The 16,326-nt window shown below is 34.3% G+C and overlaps 1 protein-coding gene across 1 annotated transcript; it reads left to right on the forward strand.

Moving 5' to 3' along the window:
• The first annotated feature begins 9,926 nt into the window (after positions 1–9,926).
• On the forward strand, positions 9,927–15,876 carry LOC110682274 (CDPK-related kinase 5-like). Its single transcript, XM_021858573.1, has 11 exons — positions 9,927–10,780; positions 12,372–12,502; positions 12,839–12,880; positions 12,997–13,105; positions 13,473–13,551; positions 13,643–13,939; positions 14,015–14,127; positions 14,337–14,444; positions 14,574–14,636; positions 14,718–14,885; positions 15,223–15,876. The coding sequence occupies exons 1-11, from the start codon at positions 10,217–10,219 to the stop codon at positions 15,361–15,363; spliced, it is 1,815 nt and encodes a 604-aa protein (XP_021714265.1). The 5' UTR covers positions 9,927–10,216; the 3' UTR covers positions 15,364–15,876.
• The last annotated feature ends 450 nt before the right edge of the window (positions 15,877–16,326 follow it).

A 16,326-nucleotide genomic window follows, 5' to 3' on the forward strand; every position in this document is an offset into this window, starting at 1 on the left:
GAGATGATTATCTTGTTAATTGTTTAACTACTCCCTCAATCGAATAATTCGTGTAACATTTAAATTTGCATGATTTTAGTTTTATTTACTTGTATTTTGACATAATATCTATAATTGCATCATAATATAAATTACGAAATGTTCATCATTATATTGTTATTAAAAAAGGGTAATGATACGTGTAGCCTTAGGACTATATATAAATATTAAATATAATGGAATTAAGTTGGGAATTTAATAATTCATAACAAAATCACGCACAGATCGGTGTAACTAATGTTAATCTTTCCTCAATCTTTTCATTTTAAGCCTCTTATACATAGCCCTTATGGCTATGTTTATCATTTTCCATTAAAAAATGAGGTTTTCTTTTTTATTTGCACTATGAGGCAACTGTATATGAAAGTTTTATAAGTATTTAATTTAATTTAATTATTATTATTATTGTTTTTTCTTACATTATAAGTATATTATATGTTACAAAACAAACAAAAAATAAAATAAAATAAAAATAAAAAATAAATAAAAAAAGAAGAAGAAGGATTGAGAAAATATATACAAAGTACGTACTTCGTACATGGTTTACTCTATGAGTAAATGGCATTATTTTGCTTCAACCACTTGTTTTGTTTTTCCTACTAAGTAAACACATCATCAACTTTATCTGGTGTATCTATTGTCCAAATTTTGATTAATTAATAGAAAAGAAAGAAGTAGAAGAAACAACAAGCAAAACAATAAATAATTTACTAAATATATATATGAGGATGGATCATGCTTGTCGGTATAGTTAAATTCGTGGGCCATAATTGATAACCGAAAGGTAAACAGAACTAATAATATAATTCTGGTATAGATTTTGTTTCGAGGCTAGAGGGTTAGCACCACAATACAAATAACGGATTTTTTACCATATACCACTGAGTTAAAACTTCATTCACCATATACCATAAAAAATTTTCTAATACACCATATAACCTTCAGTTTTACGAAAATTTCACAACTTGCCCTTTCCGTTAACTCAGTTAGTCATTAACGTTAATTGTGCCACATGGCAGCTTATAATTGGTTCTTATTAATATTCTTTATTTAATTAACTAACTTTAGAGAAATTATTTTAAAAAAAATTTAAAAAAAAACACCACCAACTTAGCCACCGCCGCCACCAGCCTAGCCCTGACCCTACCCCCAGCTGGCCAGCGATCGTCCCCCCTCCCCGCCGGTGAAATTCCCGACCCCAGCTACCTTTCCCTCCGGAATTCCCAGCCACCACCTGCGAGTATCCCTATCCCTCTCGAATTCCCAAGCACCACCTACGAATTCCCCTTTCCCTCCCGAAATCTCCAGCCACCACCTTCGCGCGGCAGCCTAAATCCACTCCCACACGTCGCCGCCGCCCAACTTGCCGAAAACCACCACCCCGAAACCCTAAAACACCAAAATCGAAACCCTAGATTTTGGTTATAGGATTTCGACATACGTGGTGGTTTAGTTTAGGGTGGAAATGGCACCAATAGGGGCGAAATTGATTCGTCGGCGCGGGGGAGGGGGGTTTGGGCGCTGACCGATGGTTAGGGAAGGGTTCTTCGAGGGAGATGGGTTGTTTCGTGACCGGTGGTTCGATTGTTCTTCTAGTATTTCGCCGGTGGTTCAAGAGAAAGGGAGTACGGCGGCCCGACGGGGGTATTCTCGTCTAATTTCAGATCAGTGCGGGGGTTGTGGTCGGAATTCCGCGCCAGTGCAAGGGTTATGGTCGAGTTTTTCGCCGACCGGTGGTGGATGGCTGGGTGGAGGGACGTGGGTGGCTGGAGGGACGGTGGTGGCTGGCTAGAGGGACGTGGGTGGCTGGGTTTTTTTCTTTTTCTTTTTTTTTATTTTTTTTAATTAAAATTATATAATTATTTTAAAATTAAGTAATTTAAAAGGGAACCAATCATATGTTGCCACGTGGCCTTATTAGCCTTAATGACTAACGGTGTTAACGTCCGTTAGTCATTAATGGCATGTTGTGACATTTTAGTTAAACTGAAGGTTAGTTATACGGTGTATTAGAAAGTTTTCTATGGTATATGGTGAATTAAGCTTTAACTCAGTGGTATTTGGTGAAAAATCCGTACAAATAATGTCATTTTCTTGCAAACCCAAATTAATGTGCTTTATTCTTTGATGTTGATATCTCTTGTCTGTAGGAAAGGTGGGCTGAAATGGATGTAACTTGTAATAGATGGTCACTATTTGGCTGTTGTGCTCAAACTGATCCAAGAGAAAGGCATATAGAGCCGAGGGAGGCCGGGAGGGTAGCTACCGTGTAAGCGAGGAAGGGGCAAGGGGGTGATGGAATTGTCCTACAAACACTTGCACTTACGTAGGGTCTCTTTTATTATTAATGTGAAATACTCGTATTTAATGTCTTATAGTTAATGCACCTTAATATGAAATAATGTGTAAATAATGCAACATGAATAAACAATAAATCTATAGTTAATGGGTAATACTCGATATTTGAACAGGGGATTATAGATCCATTAAAAAATAGGGGGCTTAATTGTAGGAATGTATGACAAATTATTTATGAGAGAATAGCTTGAATTGTATTGATGATCTTGACTATTATTTATAACCTACAAAAGATAACCTACACAATATAAACTCTATCATATAAGCTTCCATAAATCTATCTTAGAATATCACTAAGATATATTATTATCCTAAATATAATATTATGAAATCTATATGGAAAATATATCAGAATAATATATTTTCCTATATTCCTAACACCCTCCCGCAATCGTAACGGCAGTAACACGAACGTTACGATTGGAAAGTCGCACTTTGTTGAAGTCGATTGAGTTGCACTACTATGTTGATGTCGCCTTCAATTTTTTTTATTTAAAAAAAAACGAACTTTTGCTACCACAGCCCTTTGCTGGTGTCCATGGTCTTCTTTCACGGCCCTTTGCTGGTGTCCGTGGTCTTTTGTCACGGCCCTTTGCTGGTGTCCGTGGTCATCTTTGTCACGGCCCTTTGCTGGTGTCCGTAATCTTCTTTGCCACAGCCCTTTGCTGGTGTCCGTGATCTTCTTTGCCAGGCCCTTCGCTGGTGTCCGTGGTCTTTTGCATTTCTTTTTTTTAAATAATAAATAATACGCCAAACGTGGCTTTTCTTCATCTCCATGGAGATGCAATAATGGAGGAAGCACACTCAAACACTACAACCTAACCAAATCACATATGATCATTCATATTGATCACATACACCAATAATAACCCACGTATCACATGGTAATCCAAAAAAAAGGATTAAATAAAAAAATAGAAATTTCAAAGAGCAATACTATTGCATAGCGGAAGCAAATTTATGAATCCCACCGGTGGGTTTAATATTCTAACCCACCGGCAGGGGGAGTATTTGTGTGAACGGTCCCAAGATTTAACCTGCTCTTGATACCATGACAAATTATTTATGAGAGAATAGCTTGAATTGTATTGATGATCTTGGCTATTATTTATAGCGTACAAAAGATAACCTACACAATATAAACTCTATCATATAAGCTTCGATAAATCTATCTTAGAATATCACTAAGATATATTATTATCCTAAATATAATATTATGAAATCTATATGGAAAATATATCAGAATAATATATTTTCCTATATTCCTAACAATGTAGCATGTGGTGCTTTTGTAACAACCTCAAATCATTGATTAAGGAGATCATATTAATTCTTAACTTAAGCCGGGATTAGCGACCATGCCTAATTAACAACCCAATCATCATTCATCACAACAACAAGATTTACAAATAACATTTGAGATGCTAGTACAGTTAAGATTCTGTTTGTCAGGGGGGACAATATAAAAGGTATGAGATGATAACAGATTTGATAATCCTCATTATATTGTTTCAGGATACAAGATATGAGTACATACAAATTTTGTACTTAGCGACCAATGTATTGTAAGCATTTTTATAACTTTGCGTCCTGTAGTATTTAGAATAACAATTTTCTTTCTTTTTTTTTTTTTTTTGCTTTTTTGCTGACAGCATGTTAAACAAAAACTATATACGTAGTATATACCATTATTTTTCAATTCGGACAAAGTATAAATGCCACTTCTTTTGTCATCTCCTAACATGTGATGATCAAAATTTTAAAATATATCGGCAGCTCTGTTTGTTTCTCTATAAATTTAGGTGATATGGAATGTTTCAAAAAAAATTTGTGAAAACAACGTTGTCCAACAAATCTATTTATCCTTGTCCAAGAAAAGCTTATAATACCTTTAGAATAGCTCAAGCTTCAATCCTTGATATCAACCAAAAAAAGTTTCCTCTCCATTGTCAAAAGAAAGAACGCAAAAGTTTCCTCTCCATTGCCACAAGAAAGAACACACTGATGAGGGATGACTTCAAATTGTTATAAAGTGCTTTGTATCTTTTTGGGTAAATGGAGTTGAAATTTATTACACACTATTTGAGCTAGTGACAGTAGTGAGCTAGTCATGGCTCTCATTTGAAACAAACCTAACTATTGGCTGGGTTGGTTTGAGGTCAATGCATGCTAATTGTTTAATGTCTTTTATATAAGCATATACTACGTATAGAAGTAAGTCATAACATACAATTATAATTAAAATACTACAATTAGAGGAGAAAAATAATCATTCTAAAAGCTTATTTTAGGCATAAATTTAAACAAAAATTGGTCTAATCCAAGACTGGTATATAGAGAGGTTTGAATTGGATCGAAATAAGACCGATATATAAAGGTTTTTAAATTATAGGGAATAATATAAATTTATCAGGTAGTATTTCTTGATTGCTCTTCGGTCCCGAACTCCCGATCTACTTGGATAAATTTATTATTCTTATTTATTTTTTGAAAATTAGACCCTAAAGAAGTAAATTTTTGTCAACCCTTAACTTCACAATTAATATTACTTTCATGCAATGTTCTTAATTTGTTACGGAGTACTAGCTAGGTTTATGCAGCAGCCGCTCTTGTCTTAGGATTTGGTCATCATGGTTAGTTTGGTGCGCATGTGACATTGATAGAATAAAATGGCCGGGCTCCTTAATAATAACGTCATCCATTAAAAAAGAGCATGCTACAAATTTGAAAGGATGTGAACTGATTTTGTCTTACTATTGTACACTCTCTTGACTCTCAACTACTTGACATTATTTGCATAGTACTACATTAATTATTTTACATTTTTATAACGCTTAGCTTGCTTATGAAATTTTGTCAAACAATAGCATGATTGGTTCATAATGATATCAAGATAACTGTTTTGGGTGAGCTCCGGTAACTCATGTATGGAATCGGTAAAAATTTGTCGTCTAATTGAGTACCTACACAATCAACGTGGATTAGCTAATAACCTCGGGGTGTGTCTGGGAATAACCGCTCTGATGATATATAAATTTAGTCTCAAATTTATAAGAATAAGAAAGAAGATTTGAGAATTCTAGAGAGAGAGAGAGCATTTTAGTGAGAGAAATTGTACCTTATAAATGAAATACCATGGGTATTTATAAGAAGATAACCAAGCTTAGTAGGTACCACGTGGCTTGCATGGTTGTCCACGTGGCCACCGTGTAATACTGGTACAGGTAAGATGATGTTATAAAAAGCGTGCCAAAACCAATATCCAACCTGACTATACTAGAATCATATCGGTACCAGTATCATCCCGTACAATAACAATGCTGGTTTAAACCTTACTTGATCTCCAACCACATGTTAGCTATGAATTATTGAATTGTACGTGTAGTGCTATTATAAGTGTGAAACTCCAAATATTAAGTAGCTACAAAAAAAAAAAAAATCAAAAGTAGACACAACGTTATTTAAAGAAAGAGAAAAAGAAAAAAAAAATTAGTTCCCTTATTTTTTATATTGAAAATAAACTAAATCCAAACAAGCCATAAGAAAATTTAATATTTTTGCGTATCAATGAGCTATGTGTGCATTATGAATTTATGATCATGCAATTGTGATAATTTCTCTTGTTCATAGAGGTGGTAACCAAGAGACATGTCTTATGGTACATTTATTACTGCTTGTTGATTACTCTACTAGATTTTGAATGGATCAAGTGCCTAACAATATTGTCAAGGTATTGTGTTCGTTGCTTCCAACTTTGTCTTCTTTTCCTTCACCCTACTTTATCAAGGATAAACCAACAAGATCAACTTTTATACTTAAGAAATTGCTCATGATTTGCATGACCCCAAAAAATTAATTAATTAAATTAATTTCATAGTGGTTTATGATCGGAATTAGGTTCATTATTCAATTGATTAATTACGTATTGCTGGAAATTTCCTTGATTAATAGTAGCTTCATGTATATAATAACTAAATAAGTTAGTAGTTGTAACAATAAATGATCGGTAGACATGCATGTGGTGGTTAGCTATTAGGGCATGCAGTTGACTGAAACATAGTACTATATGAGAAAATTTATAACTCTGAAAAGGCGTTTAGCAACCAAGTATGGAAATCAACAGCCAAGTTTATAATCTTCACATGGTTCCGCACGGAATTGGCTAGCTAACACATTCGATTCACTATTTAACCTTTGACAGATTGTAATTTAATCATAAATACATCAATTCAAAGAAAATGTGTCAATTAAAATGAAAGTAAGAAATTACGATTTTAGATATACCGTGTAATCCCTTAATTTTCACATAGGACTAAGACACCACCTTGGTAGTTAGGCAAGTAGTCTTTTTCTATAAGATCAAAGACAAAATGGGATTAAGACTAAAAATTAGGGCGAAAAAGGCATAATTCGTTGCTTCTGAAGTGGCAAATGGCATAACTTAAGGACGAAGCTGCTATAAAACTAAGATACGTAATTTATAAAATTCCGGTGCCTCTATTTAATGCTTGCTTATCATTCATGTGATAGGGCGGCTCCTCATTTTTGTTTGACAAATCCACTACCATTTCTTTCTCTATAGGTTTCTTATTTTAACAGTTGTAAATCTTGTAATTTAATTTAAAACAAAATCGCCTTCTTGTTTTACTTTTCATTCAAAAAATAATTAAAGTAAATGAAAATGACCAGTATATATGTGGAATAGGTCCTTATTTTATCATATGGTGTATATGGTTGATTTTATAATGAAATAATTTAAAATATATTAGTAATTAAAATTGAGCATTTATAAATACAAAAAAAAAGTGGGCTTCGTGTAGAAGGAAATACGGAATAATTTTTTTTTTTTAAAGACTAAGGGCTAATTCTCATACGTTGAAATTCAGTTCAGTTCAGCTCAGTTCAGTTCAGTTCAGCTTCTAATTTCCTTCTCTTATAAAATATTTATTTCAATTAAGTTCAGCTCAGCTCAGTTCAGTTTAGTTCAGTTCAGCTGAGTTCAGTCAATGAGAACAGACCCTAAATTGCAACAAAGGGAACACATGAACTCTAATGCGTACGTATTTAAAGGGTAAGTGAGGATGCCTGATTTATTATGTTTACCTCTAATTAGTTGGATTGTCTGAATTAATATTTCATTATCGTATACCTACTTTGTATATACATATTTTTCACCATTAATCATTGCAAACATACATGACTAGATTCACCAAGAAGTATATGGTATAGTTGGTTGGAGAAATACCTTAAAATGTTGAGGATATGGCTAATGGGTTTGATCCCTACTAGTGATTCTTGGGTAGGGCTCCTAGCCTTACATATCCATCCCCCCAATACGTAAAAGGCTAGTTTGTATAATCGTGTCGCTAGGCTTGCTTACATATGAGAGATTTGGTCTAAAAAATCATTCTTCATACCAAAAACTATAACATGTTGATTCTTGATCAATTTTTATGTCTCCTCTTGTGCTTACAAACATAAAATTTGTTAGTACCATTTAAAGGCTTCATTACGAATAGTAATGAGTTGTAACAAATTAATATTGTTATAACCCTCCATGTGTGCAAATTAATTTCATGTTAATTGGTGGTAGACTAGTATCTACTCAAACATCCAACTAGCTAGTTGACTTCCTAGTAGATATTGCATATTGTGTTATTAATTATTAGTGGAATTAAAAAGGGAGCAACGGACATAATTTGGAGAAATTGGAGGTTGTAGTCAAGGTAAGCTTTTGCTAGCCACTTAGCCAACGTGCTATGATTGAGGATGGATATATATATATATATGAAAAATTTAAGGGATCCTAAAATAAATGCTATGGAAAAGTTAATATTTGAGATCTTGTTTTCTTTGTCTCTAAAATTATACGTAACAATTAAATTTGTTATATCTCCCAAAACATATTTAAATATTACCCATAATTTAAAACAGAGTTAGAAAAAACTTATTTGATATGAGTACTCCAAATTTAGGGCTTGTTCTCATACGTTGAAATTCAGTTCAGTTCAGCTCAGTTTAGCTCAGCTCCTAATTTCCTTCTCTTATAAAATATTCATTTCAGTTTAGTTCAGCTCAGTTCAGTAAGGGTTTGTTCTCATACGTTGAAATTCAGTTCAGTTCAGTTCAGCTTTTAATTTCATTTTCTTATAAAATATTCATTTCAGTTCAGTTCAACTCCTAATTTCCTTCTCTTATAAAATATTCATTTCAGTTCAGTTCAGTTCAGTTCAGTCAATGAGAACAGACCATATTTAAATAAAAATTGATACGAGTGAGTTAATACTACTAGCATTGTAAGGATATTGGTTCTTCCATGGTAATATTTGTGTGTAATGTTTCTCATTTGCAACAATCTTTTACTTCTTTTATATTTTCCCTAGACTATTTATCGTGGTAAGTGGTAACTATGTTAATTTATGCAATTGTGTTTAGTTTCAATTTTATAGGGTCAATGTTTTTGCCATTCGTGGGCTCATGGGATTTTATACGGTTATGAATCTTATGATGGCTATGTAAGTATGTAGTATGGAGTCTATGAGCACCAATAAGTCAACACTCACTAATCAAAAAGAGAAAAAGGTTGTATTTGGGAATAGTGAGAGCTAACAAACCCCGCGAAAATGATAAGATAGCAACTTTATTTTGCAACAAGGTCTAGCATCATAATGCATTGACTTCGAAAAATATTTAATCATTGCACCCTAGCCAATTTTGTCAAAAATTATAATCTATTCTAATAAAAGAATGCAAGTCCTGTATCATTCAACAAAGCCAGCAACTTTTTTAATTTTTTTCATGTATTAGGAGTAACACAACTATACATAGTAAAATCCTCTTATCTTCTAAAAAACTCTATTCCACATAAAATAATTTTGTTACAAATTTATTCCGTAAATGAAAAATTTAATATATAGATAAACTATTACAAAGTAATTTTAATTCTCACGGCATCAACTCTTCTAATCAGAATAGAGATTTCCTTATTTTATGCCTGTTCATACTCTCTCACTTCAATGAGTTTAACTTGTACTCGTAAATTTTAATTCTCACGACATCAAATCTTCTAATTAGAATAGAGATTTCCTTAGTTTATGCCTTTTCATACTCTCTCACTTCAAATGAGTTTAACTTGTACTCTTAAGTAAGTTTTTAAGAAAGCTATTATTTCATCAAAAAATAAAGTAATCCAACTTTTATTAAATCTACTGTATAGTCTGTATTAACTTACATCTCCATAAATTTGCACACAAAATTAAAAGACATTAAATTGGAGTAAGAATAAACAGTATTCTCAACGTTTTTATTTTGTTCAAAATAAATTAATTGTACAGTAACGTAATATCCAGTTTACTCAGTATTCCAGTAATAACATTTTTTCTAATTTAATTTAACATTTTAAATGTAAATTTTTTATAAAAAAAAAATCAGATGTATGCCACGTGGAAATAATTATGGTCAGACAGGACCATCCACCGGTCCACATTAAAAACCCAGCACTACTCCTTTAATCTCTCTCTCTTTCTCTTTCCTTTTCTTTTTCTTCTTTTTTCTTTCTCTCTCCTCTTTCTTTCTCTCTAATTTCTCCAGTACGAAATCCCAACTTTATTAAATAATTTTTATTTTTCATTGTTTTTGTCTCCCTAAAATTTCCCACTAACAACTCTAATAGTAGCACTACTAGTAGTTAGAGAGAGAAAATCCCAAATTCTTCCTTTCTCTCTCCTACTTCAAAACTCATCAATGGCGTTCACACTATAACACTATAATTTATAGTTTTACAGAGAGAAAAAGAGGAAAGAGAAAAAAATAGAGAAAAATGGGTATATGTACTTCAAAACCACCGACGCAACCGTATGTTTCCGATCCAAAACCACCGGAAGAAGGAAGTAATCAACCGCCAGCGGCGAGAAATTCCGGCGAAAATCAAGCGAAGAAATCCCCGTTTTTAGGGATCTACAGTCCAAGTCCAGCTCACTACTTGTTTTCTAAGAAATCACCATTATGGTCACCTGCTACAAATGCGACTTCAAATTCAAATTCAAACTCAAGTACAAATACGCCGAAACGTTTCTTCAAACGGCCGTTTCCTCCGCCGTCGCCGGCGAAACACATAAAAGCAGTGTTAGCAAGAAGACATGGAACGGTTAAACCTAACGGTAACGGCGTCGGAGGTTCTATTCCCGAAGGAAGTGAAGGTGGTAGTGGTGGAAATGGTGTGGGTTTGGATAAACGGTTTGGATTTTCCAAGCATTTTGGGGATAAGTATGAAGTTGGTGAAGAAGTTGGACGAGGGCATTTTGGGTATACTAGGGTTGCTACTGCTAAGAAGGGTGATTTGAAGGGTCTTCAAGTCGCTGTCAAGATCATCCCTAAAGCCAAGGTTCATCCTCTCTTTATTTTTTTTTCTGCTTTTTGTTTCATATTCATTTTGAATTTGAATGTTTTTTCGTAATTTTTTTATGTTTACTTTTTATTATTTTATTTATGTTAAAAAAAAGAGCGATTAATCGATTATAATTATGTCATTATGTGTAATATTTTGATGGGTGAGTAACGGGATTTATCTGCAATTATGTTGCTAAAAGATTGGTTGAATGTTGTTGGGATTGAAGAGATCAGATCTGCTGTAAGTATAAAAAAAAATGTACTTGGTTTGTGTTTAAGTAAGGGTCATGTGAGTTTGTGATTGTGGGGATAATGGAACATGTATAACTATAAATATATATATTTGGATATCAGAAGAGTAGAATTTCTTATTATTTTAATGGTGGTAAGATCAGGTTGCTTTGTGAAGATTGTAATTTTGTTTTGGAACTTAGTTTGAGTTCCTGCACCACCATCCTATGTTTGTCTTATTTGATGGAATTCGCCTCGAGGATGAGGGTGAGGACGAAGGCGTGTGGAGTGTTTACCGGGGACTTGCCTTGAGACCGAGGAATTGTATCGATTCGTTGTTTGAACCTCGTTGTCATGAGTTCGGATGCCTAATTGCGTGTTTTTATGTGATGGTTTTTAGTTTTTTAATGAGTCGTTATGCGGCATTGTGATCATTTTGATGTATATGCTACTATGCTTGTCACCATTTGGTTTAGAATATGGTCATGGGAGGTCGTGCGATATTACTCTATGGTACTAAATTATTGGAAATAGATGGAGCCAAACTTTGTCATATTTGAAGAGGAAGGTTTAGAGTGAGAATCTCTAGAAACTTGGAATTCCATTTGCTTATTCTAATGTGGATCTTTAGAAAACTTGGAAGCTAAAACTAAAGAGGATTAAGCTGACATTAAGAATTATTTGCTTGGTATAATCAATCATCTGACGAGTAACAACTAGTGAATCGTGATGACATGATGAAGTGGAACTGTGTTTCTGGATGGATTTAATGTTTGTCGTTGCTACTAGTCTACTCTCAATTGGGTAGTTGTGTACTGCATGAACTATTAGCCATTGATGAAATATACACATAGATGTCAGTTACGGTTCTTGAATAGTCATATGACTTTAATACATTGCAAGCTGCTTTACTCTCTTGCTAATTGTTTGTTGCCTTTTTCCTTTTGCTCTATAGTCTTTTAAAGGACATCTGCATCGTTAAATTCTCTTAATTGATTTTTTCTATTAATAAAAACCTATCGTCTTTTATTCTCTCTCAATCTATATAGCGGAAAATGGAAACTGGAAATCAGTGTTAACTTTAGGATTCATATTGACCATATATATAATTCATTGTTTGTTGCAGTCATTTTATAAATTACTAATCTATAGGAAGGTGATGTTTGTGTTGAGTTTTAGCTCGTTATTTTATTATACTCCGTAATACCATTGATTAGATTTGAAAGTGCTACTGCAATTTATTAGGCAGTTTATTATGCATTGATATTCAGAATATCCAGCTGAGCATCCAAGACTTATCTGGTTGGTAATTTTATCTTTTGCACTAATTCTTTCTCATTGTATCTTTTTGTTAGATGACCACGGCTATTGCCATTGAGGATGTTAGAAGGGAGGTGAAGATCTTGAAAGGTCTGGCCGGACATCCCAATCTCATTAAAATTTACGACGCATATGAAGACAACGAAAATGTTTACATTGTGATGGAGTAAGTAGTCTTCACACTTACTTATACTATGCTTGTGTATGTTGATTCTGAGTATGAAGTCTGATGGTTTGCTACATTCCTTTATGCCATTTTGAGCTTTATGAATGCCTATTAGCTACATTGGGTTGACATATAGCCAGAAATACATGTTTGCCTTTGTAAACATCATTGTACCTGAAGGCTAAACATAATTTTGTAATGTCTGCCTTAACAAAGTCATGCTTATTAATTACCATGAGCCTATAAATGATGTTTACTGGTGATGGATGATGTTAATCTGGAGCATTATAATTTTGATGTTCTACGTGCTGAGATTTAGTTTCCATGCCATTTCAGGTTGTGTCGAGGAGGCGAGTTGCTGGATAGAATACTTTCAAGGTAATTTTTTTAAACTAATTTTTCGCAGTTCTGAAAATATCATTCTGGTCAGACAAAACACCCAATTGATGATTGTGATTTTAAATTGAAGATTTTTTCATCACATGATTTTGTAGGGGTGGGAAATACACAGAAGAAGATGCCAAGGTTGTGTTAATACAGATCTTAAACGTTGTTTCGTTCTGCCACCTGCAAGGTGTGGTACATCGAGATCTCAAGCCAGAGGTACCGAAAAACGATGTGTGCATTATAATTATTTTCTCTGTTTGCAATCACTAAGTATTCAATAAAGCATTTCACTGCGCGGTAGTGCAGTCAACTGGCTCCTTCGTGAGTTGTGAATGTTGCTAGATTGAATTGTAAGAATTGTGGCCAAGTTGCCAATTAGTTTTTTTGGTTAATGATATATTTCGTGGAACATGATAACCAATGACATCCTATAACTGTCATGTAAATATCTTCTCTATTGAGACCTGTATTCACAACTATCCTTAATTTTCAAGATTAATGCCTGTGTATATCACCACTCACCAGGTCTCTAATCAAATAGTTATATCATGTTCATTCTAACATCTGTTTGCTGTTGGATCAGAATTTCCTTTTTACATCAAAGGATGAAGATTCATCATTGAAGGCCATTGACTTCGGCTTATCAGATTTTGTGAAGCCGGGTTAGTCATTTAACTTATGTGTTTTTGCAAATGGATTGATATATGTATATGGTTGAACTATTTCTGAATTTTCATGCTAACTTTTCTGCAGATGAAAAGTTAAATGACATTGTAGGCAGTGCATATTATGTTGCACCAGAAGTTCTGCATAGATCTTATACAACAGAGGCTGATGTCTGGAGTGTGGGTGTAATTGCATATATCCTACTTTGTGGAAGCAGACCATACTGGGCTCGTACTGAGTCTGGTATCTTTAGAGCTGTTCTTAAAGCTGATCCGAGTTTTAATGAACCACCATGGCCTTCTTTGTCCCTGGAGGCGAAAGACTTTGTAAAGCGCATGTTAAACAAAGATCCAAGAAAAAGAATAACGGCAGCTCAAGCACTTTGTGAGTATATCTGCTAGATTTTCGTGGAAGCTATGCTTGCTGTTCTATGCTTCTCCTAATTACCTTCTTTTGCAGGCCATCCCTGGCTTAGAAATCAAGGACAAGTAAAAGTTCCTCTTGATGTACTCGTCTTCAAACTTCTCAAGATTTATATGCGTTCATCTTCTCTTCGCAAAGCTGCCTTGAGGGTGGGTATACTACTTAAGTTTTTCCCCTTCTTTTTATTAAAACGTTGTTATTGAGAGAAATAAGTTGTGTGGTGACTCTGGCAGAATACAATAATACACAATTTCAGCATGTTCTCTTACCAGTCTTTCCGATTGAATAAAACTTGCAATTTGCCTTCATAATCTCCTAATTGGCTTACTTTTGTGTGCAATTGTTATTTCTTTGACAGGCTCTGTCAAAAACATTGACTGTAGATGAATTGTTTTACTTAAAGGAGCAGTTTGCACTACTGCAACCTAGCAAAAATGGAACCATAAGTTTGGAAAATATTAAAGAGGTAGGCTTTTTAGAATACAAGTGTTTTTTTTCTTCTTTTTCTTTCTTTCTATTATTGTTTATTTATGATCGAAACAAATGGTTTCTGATATTACGATATGAATCATAATTTTTTCTATGGTCTGGTCAGGCCTTGTTGAAAAATGCAACAGATGCCATGAAGGAGTCTCGTGCTCATGAAATCTTAACCTCTGTAAGTGCTTTTTGGATTTGGTGGATGATACCAGCTAACATCTTCAATTTCACATTCTGACTACTGTTTGTGTCTCCTCAGTTAACGGCACTTCAGTATAGAAAAATGGATTTTGAGGAATTCTGTGCAGCCGCCTTAAGTGTCTATCAACTTGAAGCTCTTGAAAGATGGGACCAGCATGCTCGTTGTGCCTATGAACTTTTTGAGAAGGATGGTAATAGGCCCATCATGATCGAAGAGCTGGCTTCAGTAAGTCATCTATCTTTCATGTCTCAGTTGTATGGATTCATTTTCAACTCTTGTATCTCCTTTCACGGATAGATGATTGCCTGCACTTATCAAATGAAATAGATTTTTATTACCCTTTTGCTAATGACATGCTGAAATTGTCTGCTATTTCTTGCCTATTGTGACCTTGTTTATTTTTAATCTATCTTATTTCTTTATTGTGTTTTGTTCCTTCACTTGAGGCAAGTATAATAAGCATATCTGAGTGCCTAGTGTGACATGGTCTTCAGCCTTAATTCGATGTACTGAAGTATAATAAATCAAAGTCCCTTAAATTTGTGTACAAATGATGTTTCAGGAGCTTGGACTGGGACCCAACATACCGGTTCATGCTGTCCTTCATGACTGGATCCGGCATACTGATGGGAAGCTGAGCTTTCTTGGTTTTGTCAAATTGCTTCATGGAGTGTCCTCCAGGACTTTAATTAAACCTCATTGATTGCGTGCAACTATAGGTGATCTTTGTGTCTATCTTTTGTGGTGCTTCGTATTGTTGTGGTTTGTGCCTGTTGGGAGTATCAAGCAATTGCCATCATGACTCGTGCCTGGTGCTCTCGGTCTTGCAACTGATTCCAGATCTTGCCAGAGAATGAAACTTCTGTGCTAAATGAGAAACCTGTGACTGGCTGGACAGCAGAGTTGAGTGCTGATGGCCAGCTCACTACAAAATAGGTTAAATGTTTCTGACCACATAAGGAATGTAAACCTCAATCGTTGTTCAAAGCTGGGCAAAAAAATGTGATTCAATTATCGCTATATATTGTTTAGTTTTAGCCTTTGTGGGCTGGGGATGATGACCCAGAGGTTGACATATCTGGAATCTGCATTGTTTCAGTGCTCTAATTGTGAATCTAATCCTAGCATCAAAGCTATGCACAAATCATGTTTTAGGCTGTCAAAAGTTAAATGAAAGAGGGTGCTGCTTTATATATACTACGTATTTTTTTGCTTATATATTTTCCGCTTGTTCCTTTCATTTAAACTGGTTGTTAATATAGTGCTAGGAATTTGCATGTTCTGGTATCAGTTCATCTTCCGATGATATAATCCACTGTATCTGTAAAAATCTCGAAGGCTCGAGCTGTCACATTCATAGAATCTTAGTCTGGTATAGTGAATACAAAGCAGGCCTGCTACCTTGCATGCCATTTGCCTATTGCTACCTTATACCAATGTAAGTTTCAGTCATCATTAGACGGAGCTTATATATATAAAAAAAAAAATGACAGAGAAAAAAAAAGCTTAAACTTCAAACATTAATAAGGAGCATATCAAAGTGAAAATTGTGATAAACCTCTTCTTTTTTGGAAAAATAATTGTGTTAAACTTCAATAAATTAAATCGGAAAATTTTCTCAATTAAGGTCACCACATGGGAAAAAGAAGGCTCCTGTGGTTAGAGC

This window comes from Chenopodium quinoa, unplaced genomic scaffold (genome assembly GCF_001683475.1).
Source record: "Chenopodium quinoa cultivar QQ74 unplaced genomic scaffold, ASM168347v1, whole genome shotgun sequence".
Lineage (NCBI taxonomy): Eukaryota > Viridiplantae > Streptophyta > Magnoliopsida > Caryophyllales > Amaranthaceae > Chenopodium > Chenopodium quinoa.